Below are 24,380 nucleotides of genomic sequence, written 5' to 3'. Positions count from 1 at the left end.
AAATTCTTACTCTTCAGACATCTACATAAACAGAAAAAAACCCAAAGGACGAATGATAGAAAATGTTAGAACCCTAAAGCCACCGCCACCACGCACACGCACGCATGCACGCACACACACACACACATACGTAAACGCATCAGCCCTCTCCCTCCTCCAGCTTGCTTCAGCAACAGCATCAACCTCCACCATGCAAGTAATAGCAAAAAAATAGTCTCTCAAAGACTTGTCTATCTCAGGCAGGCTTTCTCTCTCTCTCTCTCTCTCTCTCTCTCAGTAGCGAGGTAGAGAGAGATATCACTCCCACAACAACAAGAGAGAGACCAACAATTTGCTGTTTCAGTGTTACAATCTTCTGTGTCGCTTCTCTGACCCCCTGACTCAAGGACCAACAAATTCTCACTCATCCTTGAGGGAGAGACAGAAAGGGAAACAGAGGCTTTCAGCAGCAGCGCACACTGCCTGCTGTCTGGATGTTTGAATCTCTTGCGACGCTTCACCCGATGACATTGTCGAACAACTGGGTTGTCTGTGGGGCCACACCTGGCGATATCGAAACACCAGGCCAAGTGGTGAGTCTGAGAATTAGAACCCACCGTCTGTGGAGAATCGTAGTTTGAGCTGCAGCTGTAGATCATGAACTCTGACAGGGCTCCAGCCTGCTTGAAAAGCAACGGTCATGAAAGAAGAAAAAGAACAAACTGTTTCATGGACGAACTGGAAGAAGTCACCTGGGTCTTCAAAAACCTCTGGCGCCATCTTTAGCTCCTCCTTGGTTACTTGAAAAGCAACAACTTGAATGTACGATTTTATTCCAAACTATCTGAATTTGTGTGACATTGCATGTGAGAACTTGGATAAATAACTTCAAAAAGGGAGATTGGGAAGAGCTTCCTACACTAGTACATGTGGGTATAATTTAATCCACATTTCATCATCATCTTATATTTGCATTTTAAATTTCCTTCCATGGTTCTAAACGAAACAGACTATGCAAACTTGTCTTGATTTGATTACATACTCTTATTGATAATGTGTAGATTTTAATGTGTAAAAGGCAAACAAGGAATCCAGTCTGGTTAGCACTCGTGCCTAATTGTGAAATGAACAACTCTGTTGAGGTTGTTTCCCAGGGAGATTTCACTTGTGGTATAAATATTATTTCTATAATTATTGTGGCAGTCATTTAAACCAAAGGTCTGTTTTATATTTGCTCACGAGGTGCAGATGCACCTTTACCGCCTGTGCCTAATTACCTCTGAATTTAAGTCAAGTTTGACTGTCATTCAACTATTCATGAATACCCATCCACACAGCCAAACAATGCAAAAGGGAATCCGGGGCTAAGGTGCAAAACACATTACCAACAGTCACACACAGCACAGAGCACATAGTACATAAAGATACAGCCATGTAAAAAGAAAGTCCAGACCTGAGCCATGGATGCCGCAGAAATCTGCAGGTAACCACAGTACAACACACGTATTTGGTGGCTGGAAAGCCATAAAACAGGTCAGCTGGGAAAAGGTCCTCCAAGAGAGCCACAACCTTATTGCTGGGTTTGGAGGCTTAAGTGCCTCAATGACCCAGAGGGCTCTGTTGGCTGGAGTCAGTGTTCTATGCTTTGGCTCTTGATAGGGTCATCCATGCCAAACTTGCCAAACCTACAGCACAATATAGGCCCTTCGGCCCACAAAGTGTGCCGAACATGTCCTTACCTTAGAACTACTTAGGCCTCTATTTTACTAAGCTCCATGTACCCATCCAGGAGTCTCTTAAAATACCCTGTCGTTTCTGCCTCCACCACCACTGCTGGCAGCCCATTCCATGCACTCACCACTCACTGCGTTTTTAAAAAAAAACAATAACAACAACAACAACTACTACTTGCCCCTGACATCTCCTCTGTACCTACTTCCAAACACCTTAAAACTATGCCCTCTCGTGCTAACCATTTCAGTCCTGGGAAAAAGCCTCTGACTATCCATAAGATCAATGCCTCTCATGATCTTGTACACCTCTGTCGGGTCACCTCTCATACTCCATCACTCCAAGGAGGAAAGGCCGAGGTCACTCAACCTGTTCTCATAAGGCATGCTCCCCAATCCAGGCAACATCCTTGTAAATCTCCTCTGCACCCTTTCTATGGTTCCCATATCCTTCCTATAGTGAGGCGACCAGAACTGAGCGCACTACTCCAAGTAGGGTCTGACCAGGGTCTTATATAGCTGCAACATTACCTCTTGGCTCTTAAACTCAATCCCACGATTGATGAAGGCCAATGCACCGTATGCCTTCTTAACCACAGAGTCAATGAGATCCAAGATGGCGGCGCGACGCAGCCAGCAGCGGCCACTCTGGAGCTGATTATCTGTTATTTGTGAAGTGGGGTGCTGTGCACAATCATAATCGATTGAAAACGGACGTGGGATCACGGAGGAACATCGGGAAATCTCCAGGAAGACCTTCTTCGTTGCTGCTGCTGCTGTGAGGTCCAGGACTCTGCTGGAAAGAACAGGCCGCCAGTCCTCGTTGCCGATGGCCGTTGGCGGGGCCGTCTTAATACGCTTGGCAGAGGATGGAGCTCAGAGAAGCTGTGCCGGAGGGGATGGTCATCGGCTCGGAGGTTCGACAGACTCTGAGTCTGCTGTGGTCAGGTCGCTTTCGGTGTGTGCTGCGTCTGCGAGGCTGAGTCGGGCGGCGCCGTAGAAGTCCATAGCGGGGGTATTCCCTTCTGGCGCCGGCGTGGGATGGCGAGTCTGTTGGGACCCTGGGGACTTGTGGAAACTGTGTGGTGATTTCGAGTCCTTTAACATCTTTGGACTATTTTTACTGTGCCCATGATCTGTTTTTTTTAAATCAATTATGCTATTGTTTGCACTGTTGTAACTATGTGGTTTTGTGCAGGTCTTGTAGCTTTAGTTTTTGGTTTTGTTTTGTCTGGTGGATTTGGAGCTCCTTTCCGGGAAACGCGCTAAGACGGTAGCGCAATATTAATACGCAGCAGCCTCTCCGGACTCTGGACTGGGGATTGCCAAACATTATGTGGATTTTCTGGTGTAGTCTGTTTTGTCATATGCTTTTGTGATATCATTCTGGAGGAACGTTGTCTCATTTTTTTAACTGCATTGCATTTGTGGTTTCTAAATGACAATAATCTGAATCTGAACCTGCGTAGCAGCTTTGAGTGTCCTATGGACTCTGACCCCAGGATCCCTCTGATTCTCCATGCTGCCAAGAGTCTTTCCATTAATGTTATATTCTGCCAAACATTGTTGCTGTTCCTAGATTTTCCTTTACTTCCATTTAAAATTATTTATTTTCTTAAAATTTAAATTCCTGAAATTGAGGGTGGGAGTGAGATTCAAATTAACTTTCTGGATCAGTATTTACTTGTGATAACTTAGTCACTAATACTTGAAAAAAATACATGAGTCGAGTTTCAGAATAGTGGATGAAGCATGGTCTTCTTTCATTTGTTGTTTTGCCCAGGTACCATTCTCCACCAGAGAAAGATCACCCATTCAGCCAGCAGGATTCGTCAGAGCCCAATCCTCCCATTCTGAGAGCACTGAAGCAACTTGATTCCAGAAAAAGTTCTGAAAACTGGGGAGTACAAGCACAATTACAGGATGTTTCAGGAGCAGGAGACAGTACAAGTAAGGCTCACTTTATTCTGCTCATTTTGCTACAAGCTTAATATGTAAATTAATTTAAATTCAGTTCATGTTTAACAGAACTAGATTTCCTGATGTCATTATATAGTTGCAAATAATTTAGCCTGGCCATATGTGAAATGTTGCACTTTGAGAGGTCAAATGTAAAGAGTCAATACAATGAGTTGATGTACAGAGATATTATGGGGGTCCAAGTCCACTGCTCCCTTAAAGTGGCCACATAAGCATAAAGGCAGATGACATGTTTGACTTTATTAGTTGAGGACTTGAGTTCATAAATCAGAGTAATGAGTAAGGAGATGGGATGCTATATTGAAGTTGTATGAAACTATGGGGCCTAATTGGAATATTGTGTGTAGTTTTGGTCACCTAGGAAAGATGTAAATAAGGTTGAAAGAGTACTGAGAAAATTTACAAGTATGTTGCTGGGATTGGAGGATGTGAGTTATAAGGAAAGATTGAATAGGTTAGGACCTTATTCCTTGGAACATAGAAGATTGAGAGGAGATTTGATAGAAGTATTCAAAATTATGAGGGTTATAAATAGGGTAAATACAATCAGGCTTTTTCTACTGATGGGTTAAGGGTGAAAGGTGAAAAGTTTAAGGGGAACATGAGGGGAAACTTCACTCAGAGGGTGGTGAGAGTGTGGAACGAGCTGCTAGCGCAAGCAGTGCATGCAAGCTTGATTTCAACGTTAAAGAGATGTTTGGATAGGTACATGGTAGGAGGGTATGGAGGGCTACGATCCCAGTGCAGGTCGATGGAAAATGTTGAAATGTTTCACTAAAGGATAAGTGGGCATGTATTGAAAGCTCGAAAGTGTAAGTTGAAAGGAAAAGTGTAGGGTTCTTTTTTTTGTACATAGATTGCTGAGTGCCTGGAATGTTGAATACTGAAGCAAAGTATTCATTAGTTACCTCCATTACCTTCTCTGACTCCGTGCACACGTTTCCAGTATTGCACCTGATTGGTCCTGTTCTCACACGGCTCATCCTCCTGCTTTTCACATATTTGTAGAATGCCTTGGGTTTTCTTTAATCCTGCTCACCAAGACCTTCCCATGGCACCTTCTGGCCCTCCTAATTAGTTCTTAAACTCCTTCCTAGCAACCTTGTAATTTTCTAGAGCTCTAACAGTACCTAGTTTCTTGAACGTTTTGTAAGCTTTTCTTCTTAACTGAATTTTCTACATCCTTTGAACATCATGGTTCTTTAACCCTACCATCCTTTCCCTGCCTCAATAGAACATGCCTATGTAGAACTCCATGCAAATATTCCCTGAACATTTGCCACAATTCCGCTGTGCATTTCCCTGTGAACATCTGCTCCCAAATTCCTGCCCAATTGCATCATATTTTCCCTTACCCCAGTTAAGTGTTTTCCCAAATTGTCTGCTCCTATCCCTCTCCAGTGCTATGGTGAAGGGGAGAGAGTTGTGGTCAATACCTCCAAAATGCTTTCCAACCAAGAAATCTGACACCTGACCAGGTTAATTTCCCAATACCAGATTAAGTACAGCCTCTCCTCTAGTTGGCTTATCTGCATATTGTGTCAGGAAATCTTCCTGAACACACCTAACAAACTCCACCCCATCTAAACCCCTCGCGCTAAGGAAATGCCAATCAATATTAGGAAAGTTAAAATATCCCATCACAACAACAAGTATTATGTATATCAAATAATGTTGAGATCCTGGTTGTCTCAATTGATAGAGACCTATTTGAAGGGCTAGTTACCAAATCTCTGCTGGATGTGATGCATCCCAACTCTGAGGGAAAAGGAGGAGGGAATTCAATAGGCCCTGGTCATAGTCTTTACAATGATCTGCAGTTATGGATGGTGCCTGAAGACTGAAAATTGCAAGTAAGTTGTAGGTATTAATCTTGTTCAAAAAACATTGCAAGGATGAAATAAGTAATGGGCATTCAATCACATGACTATCACTGACTGCCCCACTATCTATATACTGGAAGTTACCGATGACCAGAAACTGAATTGGATATGCTGTACAAATAATATGGCGACAAGAGCAAGTCAGAGGCTGGGAAACCTGTTGTGAGTAACTCCCTCAAAGCCAGTCCACCATCTACAGGGCTCAAGTTAGGAGTGTGATGGAGCATTTTTCACTTGCCTGTAGAGGTCCACTGGATAGGACCCCACTCCACAACCATTCACTCATTTCACTATTGACCATCTACAAGGTGCACACAATAACTTAATGAAACTCTTTAAAGTTCAAAGTACAAACGTATATGTCACCGTACACAACCCTGAGATTCATTTTCTTGTGGGCATACTCAACAAACCTATAGAATAATAACCATAAATAGCATCAATGAAAGACCGCCCAACTTGGGCATTCAGTCAAATTGTAGAAGACAAACTGTGCAAATACAAGAAGGGAATAATAATAAATTAAGCAATAACTATGGAGAACACGAGATGACATGTCCATTGGTTATGAGAACATTTCAGTGATTGGGGTTGTGTGAAGTTATCCCCTTTCGTTCAAGAGCCTGATGGTTGAGGAGTAATAACTGTTCCTGAACCTGGTGGTGGGGGTCCTGAGGCTCCTGTACCACCTTCCTGATGGCAGCAGTGAGAAAAGAGCATGGCCAGGGTGGTGGCAGTCCCTACTTATGGCTACTGCTCTCCTGTGACAGCATTTCCTGTAGATGGTTGGGAGGGCCTTGTGATGGACTGGGCCATATCCATTACTTTTGTAGTATTTTCCATTCCGGGCTTTAGTCGCACCTTCCAAACCCACAACTTCTCCCTGCTGCAGGCTCAAGGATAGAAGTATAGGGACATCATCCCTGAAAGGTTCCCTCCAAGCTACATACTTCAGACTTGGAAAACATTCCCATTCCGTCGCTGTCAAAAACCTGGAATTGCCTCCTTAAAACATTGTCGGTATACGTCCATCTGAAGCATTGTACGGGTTCAAGAGGCAGCTCACTTTAGGGACTGGTGAACATTGGATTGGGGACAAAATGTTGGCTCACCCCGAGGAGTTCACATCCCTTAGGGAAAAAAAACGTCAGTTAATTTAATTCTGGTTGTGGGAAATGTAATAGCAAAAGCAACTCTCTGCTCCAGATGTGGCACCTGGCTGAGTATTAAAGACCTGTGCTGATCAACTGGCTGGAGTGTTCACTGATATCTTAACTTCTTGCCTCAGCAGTCTGAGGTACACAACTGCTTCAAGCAGGCTTCACTTGCACCAGTGCCCAAGAAGAACGCGGTGACCTGCCTCATTGATTGTTGTCCAGTAGCATTTGCATCCATAGTGAAAAGGTGTTTTGAGAGGTTGGTGATGAAACATTATCAACTGTCCCAGTGTACCAGAGGAACAGGTACATTGCAGATGCCATCTCATTGGCTCTTCACTCAACCCTGGATAATCTGGACAGCAAAAATGCATACATTAGGATGCTCTTTATTGATTACAGCTCAGCATTCAATACCATCATGCCCTCAAGACTAATCAATAAGCTCCAAGACCTTGGCTTCAATACCTCCTTGTGCAATTGGATTCTTGATTTCCTCACTTGCAGACCCCAGTCAGTTCGGATTGCAATAGCATCTCCTCCACAATCTCCATTAGTACGGGCACACCACAAGGCTGTGTGCTTTGCTCTCTGCTCTACCTGCTTTATACTTATGTCTGTGTGGCTAAGCACAGCTCCAAAGCCATATTCAAATTTGCTGATGACACCACTGTTATAGGGTGAATCAAAGGTGGTGATGAATCAGCATATAGGAGGGAGATTGAAAATCTGGCTGAGTGGTGCCACTACAGCCTCTCACTCAATGTCATTAAGACCAATTAGTTAATTATTGACTTCAGGGGAAGGAAGCCAGAGGTACACAAGTAGTCCTCATCGGTGGATTAGGGGTGGAGAAGGTCAGGAACTTTAAATTCCTCAGTGCTTTCATTTCAGAGGACCTGTCCTGGGCCCAGCAGTAAATGCAATTACGAAGAAAGCATGGCAGGATCTGTACTTCCTTAGCCGTTGATGGAGATTCAGCATGACATCTAAAAATTTGACAAAACTTCTATAGATGCGTATTGAAGAGTATATTATCAGGCTGCAACACAACCTGGTACAGAAACACCAATTCAGGTTTCTCCCGCTATCCGAAGGTAGAGTGTTCCTATGAAATGGTTCGTAAGCCGGAATGGCGTAAAGTGGATAAGCAATTACCATTTATTAAAATGGAAAAATTTGTGAGCATTCCAAGACCCAAAAAATAACCTACAAAATCATGCCAAATAACACATAAAACCTAAAATAACAGTAACATATAGTAAAAGCAGGAATGATATGATAAATACACAGCCTATATAAAGTAGAAATACTTCTCTGCAATCATTGCAGCACTGTCTAGCATAGCGAAAGCACTCTCAGCAGAAGCACTCTCTCTAGTAACCTTTAAGCTATGAAGCTGCCAAATCATACCAAATAACACATGAAAATACACTGCCTATATAAAGTAGAAATAATGTATGTACAGCGTAGTTTCACTTACCGGAATCGGGAAGACAGCAAACACACTGATGATGGTGTGTTAGGCTGAGTTGTCAGAGGTTGGGGTGGTGGGAAGTACAGGAGACTGGGGTGTCATCTCATCGTCGTCTTGTTTCTATCAGGGCAGGCAAGTCACTAACGTCTTCTGTGTCTGCCTGCCTCGATGTCTAGGGAAGAGGTTCATCGCCTGCTGTGGCTGATTTGGAAGGCTTGAAAACGACAGTATGCTTGACTGCTTAGCCTCGCACATTTTTCCATTATACAGTTCTTGGTAAGCACTCAAACCATCCTGCAAATATGCCCTAAACCTATGTACCCTTTCAAAATTAAAGTCATAACTTTCTGCAATCATTGCAGCGTTGTCGATCGCAGCGAAAATCTCACGCAATTGCTTCACGTTCAGTTCCTGGATGACTTCATTGCGTTCGGTTTTGATTGTTATCCTTTCCTCTTGCAATTGCATCAGCTCTTCATCTGTTAGTTTCTTCTATTGAAATAAATGTCTTGCTCGGCAATTTTTTCCAATAAATTGCAGGTTTGTCACAGTTAAACACTTGCTTATACGAATAATCACCTTCTGTAATTATTTTCTTCAGTTCTGCTGGGAACTTTTCAGCAGCTTCAGTATCAACCTAAGCACTCACTGCAGTAAATGTTAAACTATGAAGCTGCCCTCGCCTCAGAAACCGATCAAACCACCCATGACTACCTTTAAATTCCACTTTCACAACACCTTCATCACCATCGTCCAGTGCTCTCTGTTTCAGCTTATTAAAAAGACTGACTAATTTCTCCTTAAGTATAAGATAACTTAACGGAGCACCAAGCTTTGTGCACCCATCAATCCACTCAAGCAATAGACTTTCCATTTTATCCATTATTGGATGCCGACTAAAAGAGACCACTTTGCTATGAGCAGAACCAATCATCGGCAGCTTTCAAGATTCTTTCTGCGTGTAAATAGTGCAAATGGTGAACACAGGCAAGTTCAACACGCAGACTATATCTTTACTTCATTCACCACAATCGAAACGCTTAATTATGTCTAGTTTTATGCTAAGTGTAACACCCTTAAGAGCTCTTTTAGGCTTTTCCGATACCTTAGAACTCATCTTGCTAACGGATACACAAAATAGATCGAGATAAAGCACAGATGCTCACAGGTATGTGTTTAAGCTATGGCGGCTAGAATGCAGTTCCGGGGGAGAAGCTTGGCTGCTGCCTTTTTTCGTAAAAGTGAAACACTCTTCTGTCAGCGAAAACAGGTAACTAATGTAGGTCTTTCGTAACAGCGAGGTGTCGTAAAGAGAATGTTCAAAAAATGGGGGCCACTTACCCTTGAACAGAAAATCCTACAAGAAGTAGTGGAACCATTCCAGTCCATTATGGGTATAGCCCACCCAATCAACTATTGAGTGCATCTACATGAAAGACTGTTGTAAGAAAACAGCATCCAATGATCCTGGGTGGTGGCGGTGGTGGCTGCCACCACCCAGGTCATGTTCTCTTCTTGCTGCTGCCATCAGAAAGAAGGTACAGGAGCTTCTGAACTCACATCACCAGGTTCAGGAACAGTTATTGCCCCTCAACCATCAGACTCTTGAACCAAAGGGGATAACTTCGTTCAGCTTCACTTAACCCATCATTGAAATGTTCCTACAACTCATTTTCAAGGACTCTTTATCCCATGATCTCAATATTTATTGCTTATTTATTTATTTTTATTATTACTTAGTTCTGTTTATTTGCAGTTTGTTGTCTTTTGCACATTGGTTGAATCCCCAGTTGGCATGGTCTTTCATTGATTCTGTTATAGTTACTCTTTTTTTTTAAAATAAATTTTTTAATTAGTTTTTCAAAACATTTTACAAAATTAAAAACCCCAAATCCCAATGGGGAGCATTAATACAGTGCAAGATTAAGCATACAATAACAATATGCTACAAAGGAAGAGAATTTAACAAAAAAGCACCTAAATTAAAGACAAGTGAGCTTAGTGTCCTCCCCAAACCCCAAAGCACAAGAAAAAAAACAACAACAACTCCAGACCAACCACCACACAGTATAAAGAGTATAAGTCCGGACAGTCAAACTCCCAGACTGTGAATACACTTAGTAACAGAGGATAATAATGCCTACTACCAGAAAAAAAAGGGAGCTGAAAGCAGAGAAAAAAAAACCCTAGTCAAGAGGAAGGTTATGAAAGTACTCGATAAAAGGTCCCCAGACCTTATGGAACTTTAGATCCGAATTAAGAACTGAATAATGAATTTTTTCGAGGTCCAAGCAGGCCATAATGTCGTTAAGCCATTGCGCATGAGTGGGCGGGGCAACATCTCTTCATCTAAGGAGGATCAAACGTCTCGCCAGGAGAGAGGCAAAGGATAGTATTTGGCATTTGGACGGACCCAGACATAAATCTGTCTCGCCCCAAAAACCGAACAGAGCAATTAAGGGGTTAGGTTCTAGGTGCTGATTCAGAATACCCGATAATGTAGTGAAGACATCTTTCCAGAATTTCTCCAAGCTAGGACAGAACCAGTACATGTGGATGAAAGAGGCCACGCCCCTCTTGCATTTATCACAGAGCGGACTAATGCCAGGGTAGAATCGAGATAGTTTAGATTTAGACATATGGGCTCTATGAACAATCTTAAACTGTAAGAGGCAATGGCGAGCACAAAGGGAGGTTGAGTTAACCGATTTGAGAACTGAGTCCCAGCTCTCCTCGGATAAGGAGATATTTAAATCCTGCTCCCAGGCCATTTTAATTTTATCCACAGGGGCCCGTCGTAAGGCTGCTAGTTTATCTTGGATAATTGAAATTAAACCTTTACCTAGTGGATTAATGGAAAGAAATAGGTCCATAGCATTTTTCGCAGGCATTTCAGGAAAGTTAGGAATTAAAGGAGCAGTAAAGTGTCGGATTTGGAGATATCTGAAAAAGTGAGCGTTAGGCAGGTTGAACTTAACGGAGAGCTGCTGAAAAGAAGCGAAGCGATTATCAATGAAGAGATCATCAAAATGTCTAATGCCCTACCTGTACCAAACATGGAATGCTGAATCGTACGTAGTAGGTAAAAAAAGGTGATTATGTGCGACAGGGCTAGAAACGGAAAACCCCTGGAACCATAGCATTTCCTGAACTGAGCCCATATACGCAAAGTGTGTCTAACCAGAGGATTAGCTATTGATCTGGGCAGACTGCTAGGGAGTGCAGAGCCAAGAAGTGCAGATATAGATAGTTCTTTAGTGGAGCTCAACTCCATTGCCACCCAGTTAGGGCACTCGGGTTGACCGTGGAAGAAAGACCAGAAGGCAGCACAACGTATATTAGCTGCCCAGTAATATAAGCGAAAGTTAGGTAAAGCCATGCCACCCTCTTTTTTAGATTTTTGGAGGTGTATAGTTACTCTTCTATAGATTTGCTGACAAGAAAATGAGTCTTGGGTTTGTACACACTGACATATTTATTTTGTTAATAAATTTGCTTTGAATTTTGAACAATAGCAAAATTAGCTAGAAGTAGAATTAGTTGCTTAGGTAAGTGTTTGTTCAAGGTAGATTTATGATCAAGTATGTATACGATATACAATCTTGAGATTTGTCTCCTTACAGTCAGCCACAAAGCAAAAAAAATACAATCCAAGAAGGAATCCACTAAAAAGACTGTCAAGCACCTAATGTGCAGAAGGAAAAAAACAAGTGTGCAAACAATAAAAGTAAGCAACTAACATTCAGAGCTGAAGCTCATGGAAGTGAGTCACAGCCACAAAGCCAATTATCACTGCATTCCATCTGTTAGTTACAGGCCCCAGCCTCCGTTTAGTCCAGATTACAGAGATGAAGAGGTTAAATGAGACGTTATAAATAGAATATCAAACAGAAGATTTTAAAGTGAACAGCAAACAACACCCTTGTATAGAAACGTGCTTTTAGTGGCAAAAAGTTTGAAGTTAAGCTGAGTGAGGGTTGAGGGGCATGGGAACAAATGGGTTAAATGTGATTAGGATTATTTGCTCTCTGGAAAGCGAATACTAAATGTGGACCAGATGGACTGATTTGTCACCTGCTCTGTTGTGACTGACTTTTTCTGTACTGATTTTTATATGGGACTTAAGCATATCATACAGTAAATAGGTTGGTCTGTTTCTTCTGCCATGGAAGTGTTTTCCTTGTGCGGGAAGTAGTGATATTACATCCATTTGTGGAAACTTGCTTTTAGATTTTCTGGGCTCTAACCTATACAGGTAGTCCCCGAGTTACGAACATCCGACTTATGGACAACTCGTACTTACGACCCAAGGAAGGAGAACACCGTCTGCCATTTTAAGTCAGCTCGTGACGCCGTCTGTCATTTTAAATCGGATTGCGACGCTGTCCGCCATTTTAAATCGTTGCCATTGATACTGTGTTGAGTGTTTAACTTTGTATTTGGCTTAAATTTTTTGGTAAGATTCACCCTGACCCCGCCCCCCTGTTCCGGTCAGTTGGCGGCGCAGTGAGATCAGCGCCAAGCTTGAGTTCGATCCAGTGACCGACTGCTTCCGTGCCGGGTAGATATCGATCTAGTGACTCCCGTACCATCCGTGCTGGGTTGATGTCGAGCTCGCAACTCGACCTCGTAAAAAAAACACTGCCACCTCCAGTTTAAATTCCCACGCGGAATATTGTGGAGGATCAAATACCCAAACCCAGCACAGCCCCCACTTGTCCCATTTAGGTTGTCTCAGTGCGGTGGTCCTTAGGACCCAGCGGACCTCAGGAGCCGGCGGAGCTTGGGATCTGCTGCTCGCAGTGTTTCTGTTCCATCTGACAGGAAGCAATCGCGATTGAAAATAAAGTGGAAATAATAAAGCGTTTGGAAAGAAGTGAAACACCAGTCATTGGAAAAGCGTTAGGCTACAGTTGGTCAACGATCGGAACAATTTTAAAGGATAAAATGAAAATAATGGAGCATGTGAAAGGCCCTGCCCCAATGAAAGTTACAATTATTACTAAGCAACAGTGGTTTAATTATTGAAATACATATGTTTCTTAAGTGTTTTATATGCATAGAAAGGTAAAATATATACTATATACTAAGACAAACATTTGACTAACTGACGCTAAATAATACCAGATGTACTTGTTCTGACTTACGTACAAATCCAACTTAAAGACGGACTCAGGAACAGAACTTGTATGTAACCCAGGGACTGCCTGTACAGTGATGTCTGGTTACTGTTTTCAGCCAGCCTGCACGTCAACTTGCCAGCAGGAAGCTGGAGCAGGATTAGACTGGAAAGGACCCATGAGCTTACCAATCCCTGTGCCAGATTCTGTTCATTTATTAAGGTACAGCACAGAACAGGCTGACCTGGCCCTTTGAGCAATGCTACCAGCAACCAGAGGTGCAAAGAGACTTGGAAGTCCTTGTACAGGACCCCCTAATGGTTAATTTGCAGGTTGAGTCTGTGGTGAGGAAGGCAAATGCTATGTTAGCATTCATTTTGATTGGACTACAATATAAGAGCAAGGATGTAATATTGAAGCTTTATAAAGCAATGGTGAGGCCTCACTTGGAGTATTGTGAGCAGTCTGGGGCCCATCATCTTAGAAAGGATGTGCTAACATTGGACAGGGTTCAGGGAAGATTCACAAGATTGATTTCTGGAATTAAAGTGTTATCATACGATGACTGATTGATGGCTCTGGGCATGAAAAGTTACGAGAAGAGGGCAGGGGATTGAGGCCGAAAGGGAAAATGGATCAGCCATGGTGAAATAGCAGAGCAGACTCATTGGGCCAAATGGTCTAATTCTGCCACTATATCTTATTGTCTTAACCTCTGACTTAACCCTAGGCTAATCACAGGACAATTTACAATAACTAATTAACCTATTAACTGATTTGTCTTTGGACCATGAGAGGAAATCAGAGCACCCAGAGGAAACCCATGCGGTCATGGGGAGAATGTACAGACGCCTGGGAATTGAACCCGGTCGTTGGTACTGTAAAGTGTTGAGTTAACCACAACACTGCCGTGCCGCCCTCTCAAAATCTCTCTGTCTTGACCTTGAACGTTCACAATGACTAAGTATCAGAGCTGTCTGAAGTTCAGAATTCTAGTGATTTATGGTCATTGCTCCTGGGTCTCTGTGACAAAGTCCTAGGTTCTCCAGCTGTGTGTTTTAACATGGTGGTTGAGTCACTGGTACAGCAATTTAGTCCACTCATATCGGTGAGGCCCCCTTAGCGTAGAGGAGCAACATCTTCTATTCTCTCTGAGTAGCTTCCAACCTGATGTCATGAATATCGATTTCTCCTTCCAGCAAACAAATTCTCTTCTCTCCCCCCTTAATTTATTAATTTAATTAATTTAGCTGGCTTTAATTTATTGCTAGAGTTCCAAATGGATTCAATCTAGAGAAAATTGTCAGCTATAGAGCTATGACTGGGTTAAATTTCCAGGCCAGTGACTAACTCTCTTATCTTTCTAATCTATGTGGATCAATTTCATCTCAATTATTGTGAAAGTTGTAATTTTTTGAATATTTATTGATAAAAATTAATTTTGATTATTTGTTTTTTGTCTAAGCAGAAGTCTTGAAACGCACACAGGCCTTGGGATTTGTGGATTCCAGCTGCAGTAAAAGCCAATCAGTGGACTTGTACAAGGGTCGAACTAGATCAAAAGGCAATAGTTCTCCCTCAGGCCAAAGATCATCGTCTGTACCCCCTTCAAGCAGGAAGTCAACACCCACTTCTACTCCAAGTACGAATGTTTCTGTAACTCTTTGAACAAGATTAGCTATTCATAGTTTAGTTAAACATTTTCTGTATGCTTACTAACCACTTGTATTTTCCCTATGCTTACAAACCACTTAGCAATATTCCTGTTCTAGCTTCTATGATTTATGACAACCAGTAAAAATCAAGGTTAATTGTCTCTCGTAAAACCTTTCATTCCAAAGTGGATGGTGTCATTTTTGATAACATTACACACTCTACGCCATCTCCTTACCTGTTCAGCTAATCAATCCACATCCCTTTGAAGACTACATCTTTCTTGCAACCACGGTGCTGTCTAGTCTTCTGTTGTCAGCAAGCTTGGGTATGTTACAGTTGATCCCCATGCTTACTCACAGGCTGTGAACAGCTTCCCACTGAGCAAGGCCTTTCAACCAGATCCTTTGGTGTCTGTGGCACCTGCACTAGTATGTTATTCTCGATACTGAGAGCTATTTGATGGAAGGTTAGAGTCACAGACTTAGAAGAAGTACGGCATAGAAACAGGTCCTTCAGCTCATCTAGTCAGTGCTGAACTGTTTAAACTGCCTAGTCCCATCAACCTGTAACCAGACCCTACCATCCGCATACCTATCCAAACTTTTCTCAAACATTGAAATTGAGCTTGCGAGCACCACTTGCGCTGGCAGCTTGTTCCACACTCTCACCACCCTCTGAGTGAAGTTTTCCCTCATGTTCTCCTTAAACTTTGCACCTGTCACCCTTAACCCATGACCCACCCAATGGAAAAAGCCTGTTTGCATTTATTCTATCTATACCCCTCATAACTTCGTATTTCTCTATCAAATCTCCTCTTCTCAATCTTCTACGTTCCAAGAGATAAAATACTAACCTATTCAATCTTATAACTCAGGTCCTCTGGTACCAGCAACATCCTTGTAAACTTTCTCTGTACTCTTCCAATCTTATTTGCATCTTTCCTGTAGGTAGGTGACTAAAACTGCATACAATACTCCAAATTATGCCTCACCAACATCTTATACAACTTCAACATAATATTCCATCTCCTTTACTCAATGAATTATGTACCTGTATTCCCAGATCTCTTTGTTCTACAGCACCCCTCAATGTTCACTGTGTAAGACCTACCTTGATTGGTCCTACTGAAGTGCAAAATCTCACACTTACTAGCATTAAATTCCATCTGTCATTTTTCAGCCCATTTTTCCAGCTGGTCCAGATCTCTCTGGTTTTCCTCACTATGTAGTACTGCTCTCTAGTTTCTCCTGCAAAGCCACTGTCGAATCCAGTTTACTATCTCATCTTGAATGCCAAGCAACTGAACTTTCTTGACCAACCTCCCATGTGGGACCTCGTCAAATGCCTTACCTAGGTCCATGTAGACACCATCCACTGCTTTGTCTACCTCAACTTTTCTCATAACTCCTTGAAAAACCCTATAAGGTTGGTTAGACACAACTTACCACTCACAAAGTCATGATGAAAGTCATCCCTAATTGTTTCCTATCAATCCGAATACTCACATTCCTTGTCCCTTAGACTACCTTCCAATAACTTTCCCACTATTGATGTCAGGCTCACCAACCTGTAGTTTCCTGGTTTATTTTTAGAGCCTTTCTTAAACAGCGGAGCAACATTAGCTATCCTCCAAATGTCTGGTACTTCACCTGTCTCGAAGGATGATTTATATATATCAGAGTTACTCAGAGTGTAAATACACCACTTTAACTGGTTTGAACATGTCTATTGGAAAGACAGAAGGCTGCAGATACTGTCATCTGCAGCAGGAAGCGAACTGCTGCACAGCATGATCCAAGGCTCAACCAGAAACGTGACCTTTCCTCTACCTCCATTGAGGCCGCCTGATCTGCTGTATACCTCCAGTAATTTGTTTTTTCAAGCTTATATGTTTTACCTCATAAATTCCTACCTTGTTTGGTGCCATTCACCATTATTACCCTTTTAATGCCATTAACTTCATAAAATTCTACTGATTTTCTACTAATGGTTAGATGGGGGGTGAGTTCACAGCCTTTTTTATTAAATGGATCCCTACCATTAACCGAGGGGTCCGTGGACCCCAGTTTAGGAACCCCCAACTATATTATGATTTTCTCAATACTGTTTTAGCATACCCTTACAAATAGATCCCAGCAATTTCGCAACAACTGGTGAGATTAGCTGGCTTTAATTCCCATTGTTCTCTGGGACTAGAGCTATTGCCTTTAGTATTTTGCAATCCTTTTCAGAATGTTGTGAATTCTGGAAGATCAGTACAATTGTTTCACATTAGTGTAATTGTGAAGAAAGCACGGCAACACCTCTACTTCCATAGGAGTCTGCGGAGATTTGGTTTAACATCTAAAACTTTGACAAACTGGCTGCATCACAGCCTGGTATGGTAACATCAATGCCTTTGAACAGAAAGTCCTACAAAAGGTAGTGGATTTGGCCCAGTACATCACAGGTAAAGCCCTCCCAACCATTGAGCACATCCACATGAAATGGTGTCATGGGAAAGCAGCATCCATCATCAGAGACCCCCACCACCCAAGTCAAGCTCTCTTCTTGCTGCTGCCATCAGGTAGAAGGTAGAAGCTTCAGGACTCATACCTGAGATGTTCTCACAACCAATGATCTCAGTTTGAAGACTCTACCTCATTATCTCATGTTCTCATCATTTATTGCTATTTATTTATATTTGCATTTGCCTAGCTTGTTGTTTTCTGCACTCTGGTTGATCTTTCATTAATCCTGTTATAGTTACTATTCTATAGATTTGCTGAGTATGCCTGCAGGAAAATGAATCTCAGGGTTCTATATGGTGTACTTTGATAATGAAATTTACTTTGGCACTGTGTTAGAATAATTGGTTGTAATTCTAGGGGATTTTGCAGCTCTGCCCAGTTACTTTCTTCTTAGTTAAACGTTTTACTTTCATGGGACCCTTGGTTTTCCCAGTGTATCTGCCAAGTTGTAAAAGTCTTTGATTTTGCACTATGTTCTTACTACTGCTAATAATTTGAGTTTCTCTGAGGAACTCACAGTTATCTCCCCGTAGACTGTGGTATTTCTTGATTTATTTACCGTTGGGGAACAAGCTGCTTATGCACCCATCTCATCCTACCCCTTTAGTACTACCATACTTTTCTTTCCTTTTCTGCCGGTTCTGTTCAAATTTTGGATAGGCCCATGAGTAAAAATAGTTCAGCCCTTGAATCTGTAATGTCCGATGAAATGTAAACTCCTGGAGATTGCAGAGCCCAGCTGATACATCTAATTATTCCAAGTACTGTTAAAATATTGATTTTCTTTTTCCCCCTCTTCTAGCCAAACGAAACACTTTGTTAACATCATTGTCTGCCAAGTCAAGTCCCAAGCGCTGTCCTAAAGAAAACCTGTCACCTGGATTTAATCACCTCCTTGGCAAAGAAGAAAACCCAGTGACAAGGTAATTAATGTTGTTATAGAAACAGATATACAGCTTGGATAAAGGCCCTTCAGCCCTTCAAACTAATCCTATTTCTCAGCAATTATCCCAGATCCCTCTGAACCTATGAATCTATCTATTGTTTTTCCTTCTTTATATCTGCTCAGTTAGGACAGTAGAGATGCCAGGCAGGGTAGTGGAATGCATCTCTTGTGGGATGTGGGAAGGGGGGGAAGCATCTAGTGTCCCTGACGACGACTCCTGGGAGAAGTACATCCAGCTGCAACTTCTAACGATCCACGTTAAGGAGTCGGAGCTGGAACTGGATCATTCAGGAAGCTGAGGGGTTGATAAACAGGACATAGGGAGAGGTAATTACACGCAAGGTGCTGGGCACAGGAAACTGGGGTGACCATCAGGAAGGGAAAAGGGGTTAAGGAGCTAGTCCAGAGTACCCCTGTGGCTATCCCCATCCACAAGATGGACGAGAGCAAAATTCCTAGATGGTATGTTGCCTCCTGGGTGCCAGGGTCTGGGACATCTGTGATTGAGTGCTCAGCATTCTTCAGTGGGAAGGTGAACAGCCAGAGGTTGTGGTCCATATAGGTTCCAATGACATGGGTAGGGCAAGTGACGAGGTTCAGGGAGTTGGGTGCTAAGTTAAAGGGCAGGACCTCCAGGTTGTGATCTCAGCATTGCTAGCTGTGCCATGTGCTAATGAGGCCAGAAAGAGGAAGATTATAAAGTTGAACACATGGGTAACGAGTTGGTGTAGGAGGGAGTGCATAAGATTTTTGGATCATTAGGTTCTCTTCCTAAGAAAGTGGGACCTGTGCAGAAGAAATGGTTTGCACCTGAAATGGAGGGGGATTAATATCCTAGTGGGCAGGATTGCTAGTGCTGCATGGGAGAGTTTAAACTAGAGTTGCAGGGGGTGGGAACCAGAGTGCCAGAGCAAACGATGGAGAGGTTGTGAGACAGGTGTTGCTAAGACCTCAGGCAAACTCGGGAAAAAAGGTTGAGCATGGTGTGACTACTGTCCTAAGCTGTGGATATTTCACTGCAAGAAATATCGTAGGAAAGGCGGATGAGCTCAGGGGTTAGATTAACATTAGTGAGACTTGGCTTTAGGAGGGGCAGGACTGGCAGCTCAACATTCTGGGGTTCCGTAGTTTTAGATGTGACAAAGTAGGAGGGATTAAAGGAGGCGGGTTGGCTGACGAGTCAGGAAAAATGTCACTGCAGTGCTCCGTCAGGACAGAGTGGAGAACTCGTCAAGTGAGGCCTTATGGATGGAACTGATCAACAAGAAAGCTATGACCATGTTATTGGGGCTATATTATAGACAGTCCACAGTCTGAGGGATTTAGAGGAACAAATTTGTAGAGAGATTGCAGACTATTGCAAGAAGCATGAGGTTGTTATAGTAGGTGACTTTAACTTTCCACATATTGACTTACTGTAAAAGGACTAGTTGGGAAAGAGTTTGTCAAATGTGTTCAAGAAAAAGAATCTAGTGCTTTCCCAGCATATATGATGATTAAACTCTTCTCGGCTTCAAGCTGGGTACAAGTATCAATTAGAACTGATGTTTTAATTACAAACTCTGACATCTTCAGGGATATTGCCCCTGTATTTATACCCCTGTATTCCATCACTTCTGACTGGTTAGTCCTCATCCAATCAAGTTTTTGCTCCCACCTTGTTTACAATTGAATTCCAGTTCTTACTTAGAGCAAAACCTTCATCCTTGTTAAAATTCTTTTCCTCTAGTTTTATTTCAATGGCTTTCTTTACCAGGCAGTCCCAAAACAGTAATTTTGTGCCAATCAGAGTCAATCCAAAGTTCTGATACCATTGATTTCTCCAGGTAACCCAAATGGATACACCTCACGTGCTCCTTGATATGCATTTCCACCGTGCATCCCGTCTGGCCGATATACACTTTTGGCACGTGGGCCGTCATAAATCAGTATTGAGTGCAGGAGGTGGTATGTTCTGTTCAAGTTGTATCAGACGTTGGTGAGGCCTATTTTGTAGTATTGTGTGCACTTTTGGTCATCTACCTATTGGAAAGATGTAAATAAAGTTGAAAGAGTTATAGGGAAAGATTGAACAGGTGAGGACTTTATTCCTTGGAATGTAGAAGATTAAGAGGAGATTTGATAGAGGTGTGCAAATTTATGTGGTGTATAGATAGGGTAACTGCTTTTTTCACTGAGATTGGGTGGGATTACAACTGGAGGTCATGGGTTAAGGGTGAAAGGTGAAAAAATTTAGGGGAACATAAGCAAGTTTATAGCACTTATCAAACACAAGGCAGTTCAAAGCACTTTACATAGAACAAGATATAAACATCAAATTTCAGACAATATATAAGGGAATAAAATCATAAAAAATAGATATGATAAATAGAAGTTACAGTGCCGGAGATTCTAATTAAAAGCCACAGCAAAAAGAAAAGTTTAAAGCCTGGATTTAAAAGAGCTTGAAGTTGGGGCAGATTTCAGATCCTCTGGAAGATTATTCCAGATATGAGGAGGATAGTAACTAAAAGCTGCTTCACCATGTTAAGTGTTCACCCTGGGGACAGTAAGCAGACCCATCCCAAACAACCAGGGAGCTCAGGAAGGTTCACAGTGCAGCAAGAGATCAGAGATGTATTTTGGCCCTAGACCATTCAGTGCTTTATAAACCAGTAGTAATATTTTAAAGTCAATCCCTTGATGGACAGGAAGCCAGTGTGGTGATCTGAGAACTGGAGTGATGTGTTCTGCTGTCTTAGTCTTAGTGAGGACTCTAGCAGCAGCGTTCTGAGTGAGCTGCAGCTGTCGGAGGGATTTTTTTTCCCTGAGACCTGTGAAGAAACCATTACGGTTGTCAAGCTGACTAAAAAATGCATGGGCGAGCTTTTCTAGATCTTGCTGAGATATAAGTCTTTTAACTCTTGCTATATTTCTAAGATGGCAGTAGGCTGACTTCATAATTGTCTTAACGTGGCAGTTAAAATTTAAGTTGGAATCCATCACAACATCAAGATTTCTGTCTTGGTTTGTGGTATTTAATGACAGGGATTCTAAGAGAACACTGACTTTTAATTTTTCTTTTTTGACACCAAACTCAATTATTTCACCTTTCTTTGTTTAATTAGAGGAAATTTTGGCTCATCCAATCAGTGATTTGTTCAATACTGCTTTTTAGTGTTTGTATGGGACTACAGTTACTTATTGATACTGTTATATAAATCTGAGTGCCATCTGCATAATTAAGGTAAGATATTTTGTTGCTTACCATGGTTTAAGCTATAGGGAACATGTATATGTTAAACAGAAGAGGCCCTAGTATGGACACTTCAGGCACTCTGCATCTCATTTTTATTCAGTCAGATATGTAGCTACCAATTGATACAAAATAGTCCTCCTATAAATACGATTTAAACTACTTTAGGACTGTATCGGAAAGTCCCAATCAGTTTTCCGGTCTGTCCAGTAGTATGCCATGGTCAACTGAGTCAAAAGCAGCAGTAAGATCCAGTGGAGCCAAAACTGAAATATCATCATGGTTCAAGCGGTTGTCATGTAAAACCCTGGCCAGAACAGTCTTGGTGCTATGGTATGTCGAAATCCAGACTGGAAAACATCCATACAGTTGCTCAGTGCCAAAAAGCTATTAACCTTTTCAATGATTTTACTTAAACATGGTAAGTTTGATATAGGCCTGTAGTTATTAATGACTGAGGCATTTAGGTTGTTCTGTTTTAAAAGAGGCTTAACTCAGTTAACTGCAGTTTTCAGGGCTTTTGGGAAGCAGTCTGATAGAAGAGAAGTGTTTACTATTTACAGAATGTCTGACACCATGCAGTTAAAAACATATAACCATATAACAATTACAGCACGGAAACAGGCCATCTTGGCCCTTCTAGTCCGTGCCGACGCTTACACTCACCTAGTCCCACTGGCCCGCACTCTGCCCATAACCCTCCATTCCTTGCCTGTCCATATACCTATCCAATTTTACTTTAAATGACAATAGGTGACAAATGACAATGAACAAAAGGTTCAACCTTTCCCTGTAACTTAGGTGCTGAAACCCAGGTAATATTCTAGTAAATCTTCTCTGTACGCTCTCTATTTTGATGATATCTTTCCTATATTTTTAAAAAAGGTTGTAGGTAAAATGGCAAGGGAACAGGAAGAGGATTCCAAGTGTAGCACAATTTCTTCTAAAGTTTTATAGTTGTCGGTTTAAATTGTGACATCTTAACTAAGTTAGTGAAAGGATGACACTGACTTCTGACCTGATGCAGAGCCACTGACAGCATGTCTAATCTTCTGAATTTTGTTAGTAAAAAAGAACGCAAGGTTATGACATGATTTTGTAGACAGAAGTTCAGGTGCTACTGATATAGGAGGATGGGTGAGCCTATCAACTGTAACAAATAAGGCACATGCATTATTGCCATTTTTGTTCATAGCTTCAGAAGAGTTACTTTATAAATGTCATAATGAACCTGGAGTTTTGTTTTCCGCCACCTGCATTCAGTTTTTCGACACATTTTTGTAGTTTAACCAGCGGGGTGTTTCCCCATGGTGCTTTTTTTCTTTTTGTTTTGGGGGGACAGTCGTATCAATGACATCTGTAATTTTAGAGTTGAGATGGTCTACAAGGTCATTGACAGAGGCTGGAGAGGAGGCGGGTGTGGGCGAAAGGCCTGTGTTTATAAAACCTTGGTGTTTTCAGTGATGTACGTTTTTTTTATTACCTCTGAGCACTAGTGGATAGAAGCAGTAATTTTAAAGAAAACACAGAAATTATCAGAAAGAGCATCATCGGTTACCACAGCCAAAAGTGTTAAGATCTTTGGAAATGATGAGATCAAGGGTGTGGTCCTTGCTGTGTGTGGGCCCTTTCACATGCTGTGTCAGTCTATAGTTGCCTAGGATGCAGAACAGTTCATTAGCACTGCGGTCCTTGGGGTTATCGCCATGAATATTGAAATCATCAACAATGACTACCCAGTCAAAGTAAAGGCAAATAATAGACAGTTCAGCAAAGTCATCAAAAAAGATTGCACAATAATTTGGTGGCCAGTATATAGTCAAAAATAAAGCATGACGGGAGGATTGCAGCTGAAAAGCAAGATATTGAAAAGATGCAAATGTTCCATATGATATCTGCTTACACTGATGAGAATCATTAAACAGAACAGCTATTTCTCCCCCAGTTTCTTTATCCTGGTCTCACTTATAAAACTGAAATTAGGAGGAGCTGATTCAGTAAGAACTGCTGCACTGTTGTTTTGGTCTAGCCTAATCTCTCTTATAAACATAAAATCAAGGCTGTGCCTGATAATTAGTTCATTAATTAAAAGTGATTTGCCAGCCAAAGACCTCGGTTTAATGTGATAAAAACGTCTGTTTAGACTTCAGCTGACATGGGACAGTTATCAAGCTTTCTAAGTTTGCAGTGTGCGCTGAAGGCTCTTTGTTAGTTCTATTTCTTATCAAAGCAGGAATGTTGGAGGTCACGGGAAAAACAGGAAAACCAGTGGTTCCCACTGCACTATCATAGCAGTGTGGAACCCGCTCGGATCCCGCTCCACTATCAGAACGTATTAACGCATGTCGGCTCTTCAGAGTGCAATAAAAAAATGTTAGCAGATAACATCCATGAACCCATTCAGTTTGTGTGAAGACCATCTTTTTTAAAGAATGCCGAACATTCCCAGAATAAATTAAAGTTATCTATAAAACCGACATTCTGTGCTCTACATTGATCCCACAGCCATTCATATAAACGGAGAAGTCTACTAAAACACCCTGAGCCTTGACCTATGGGGGGGAATGGGACCAGAGATAAAAATGTCCTTACCACTAACTTTTAGGACAAGTGGTGGATGCGAGTTCTATTTCAATGTGTAAGAAGCTTGGGCAGATACGTGGATGGGAGGGGTACGGAGAGCTATGGTCCTGATACAGGTCAATGG

At 41.9% G+C, this 24,380-nt stretch overlaps 1 protein-coding gene across 3 annotated transcripts in view; it reads left to right on the top strand.

Moving 5' to 3' along the window:
- The window catches only part of LOC140730921 (M-phase phosphoprotein 9), a 115,291-nt gene that overhangs the window by 76,528 nt on the left and 14,383 nt on the right, over positions 1–24,380 (top strand). For all 3 annotated transcript variants that reach the window (XR_012099700.1, XM_073051996.1, XM_073051995.1), the window contains 3 exons: positions 3,493–3,659; positions 14,795–14,968; positions 18,295–18,415. Coding sequence is in view for 2 of the 3 variants with exons in the window: in XM_073051996.1 (XP_072908097.1) it covers positions 3,493–3,659; positions 14,795–14,968; positions 18,295–18,415 (462 nt within the window). In the remaining variant the exon portion in view is untranslated. The remainder of the gene's footprint in view (positions 1–3,492; positions 3,660–14,794; positions 14,969–18,294; positions 18,416–24,380) is intronic.

The sequence above is a fragment of the Hemitrygon akajei genome, chromosome 7 (genome assembly GCF_048418815.1).
Source record: "Hemitrygon akajei chromosome 7, sHemAka1.3, whole genome shotgun sequence".
Classification (NCBI taxonomy): Eukaryota; Metazoa; Chordata; class Chondrichthyes; order Myliobatiformes; family Dasyatidae; genus Hemitrygon; species Hemitrygon akajei.
This window is presented reverse-complemented; position numbering and strand designations above follow the sequence as displayed.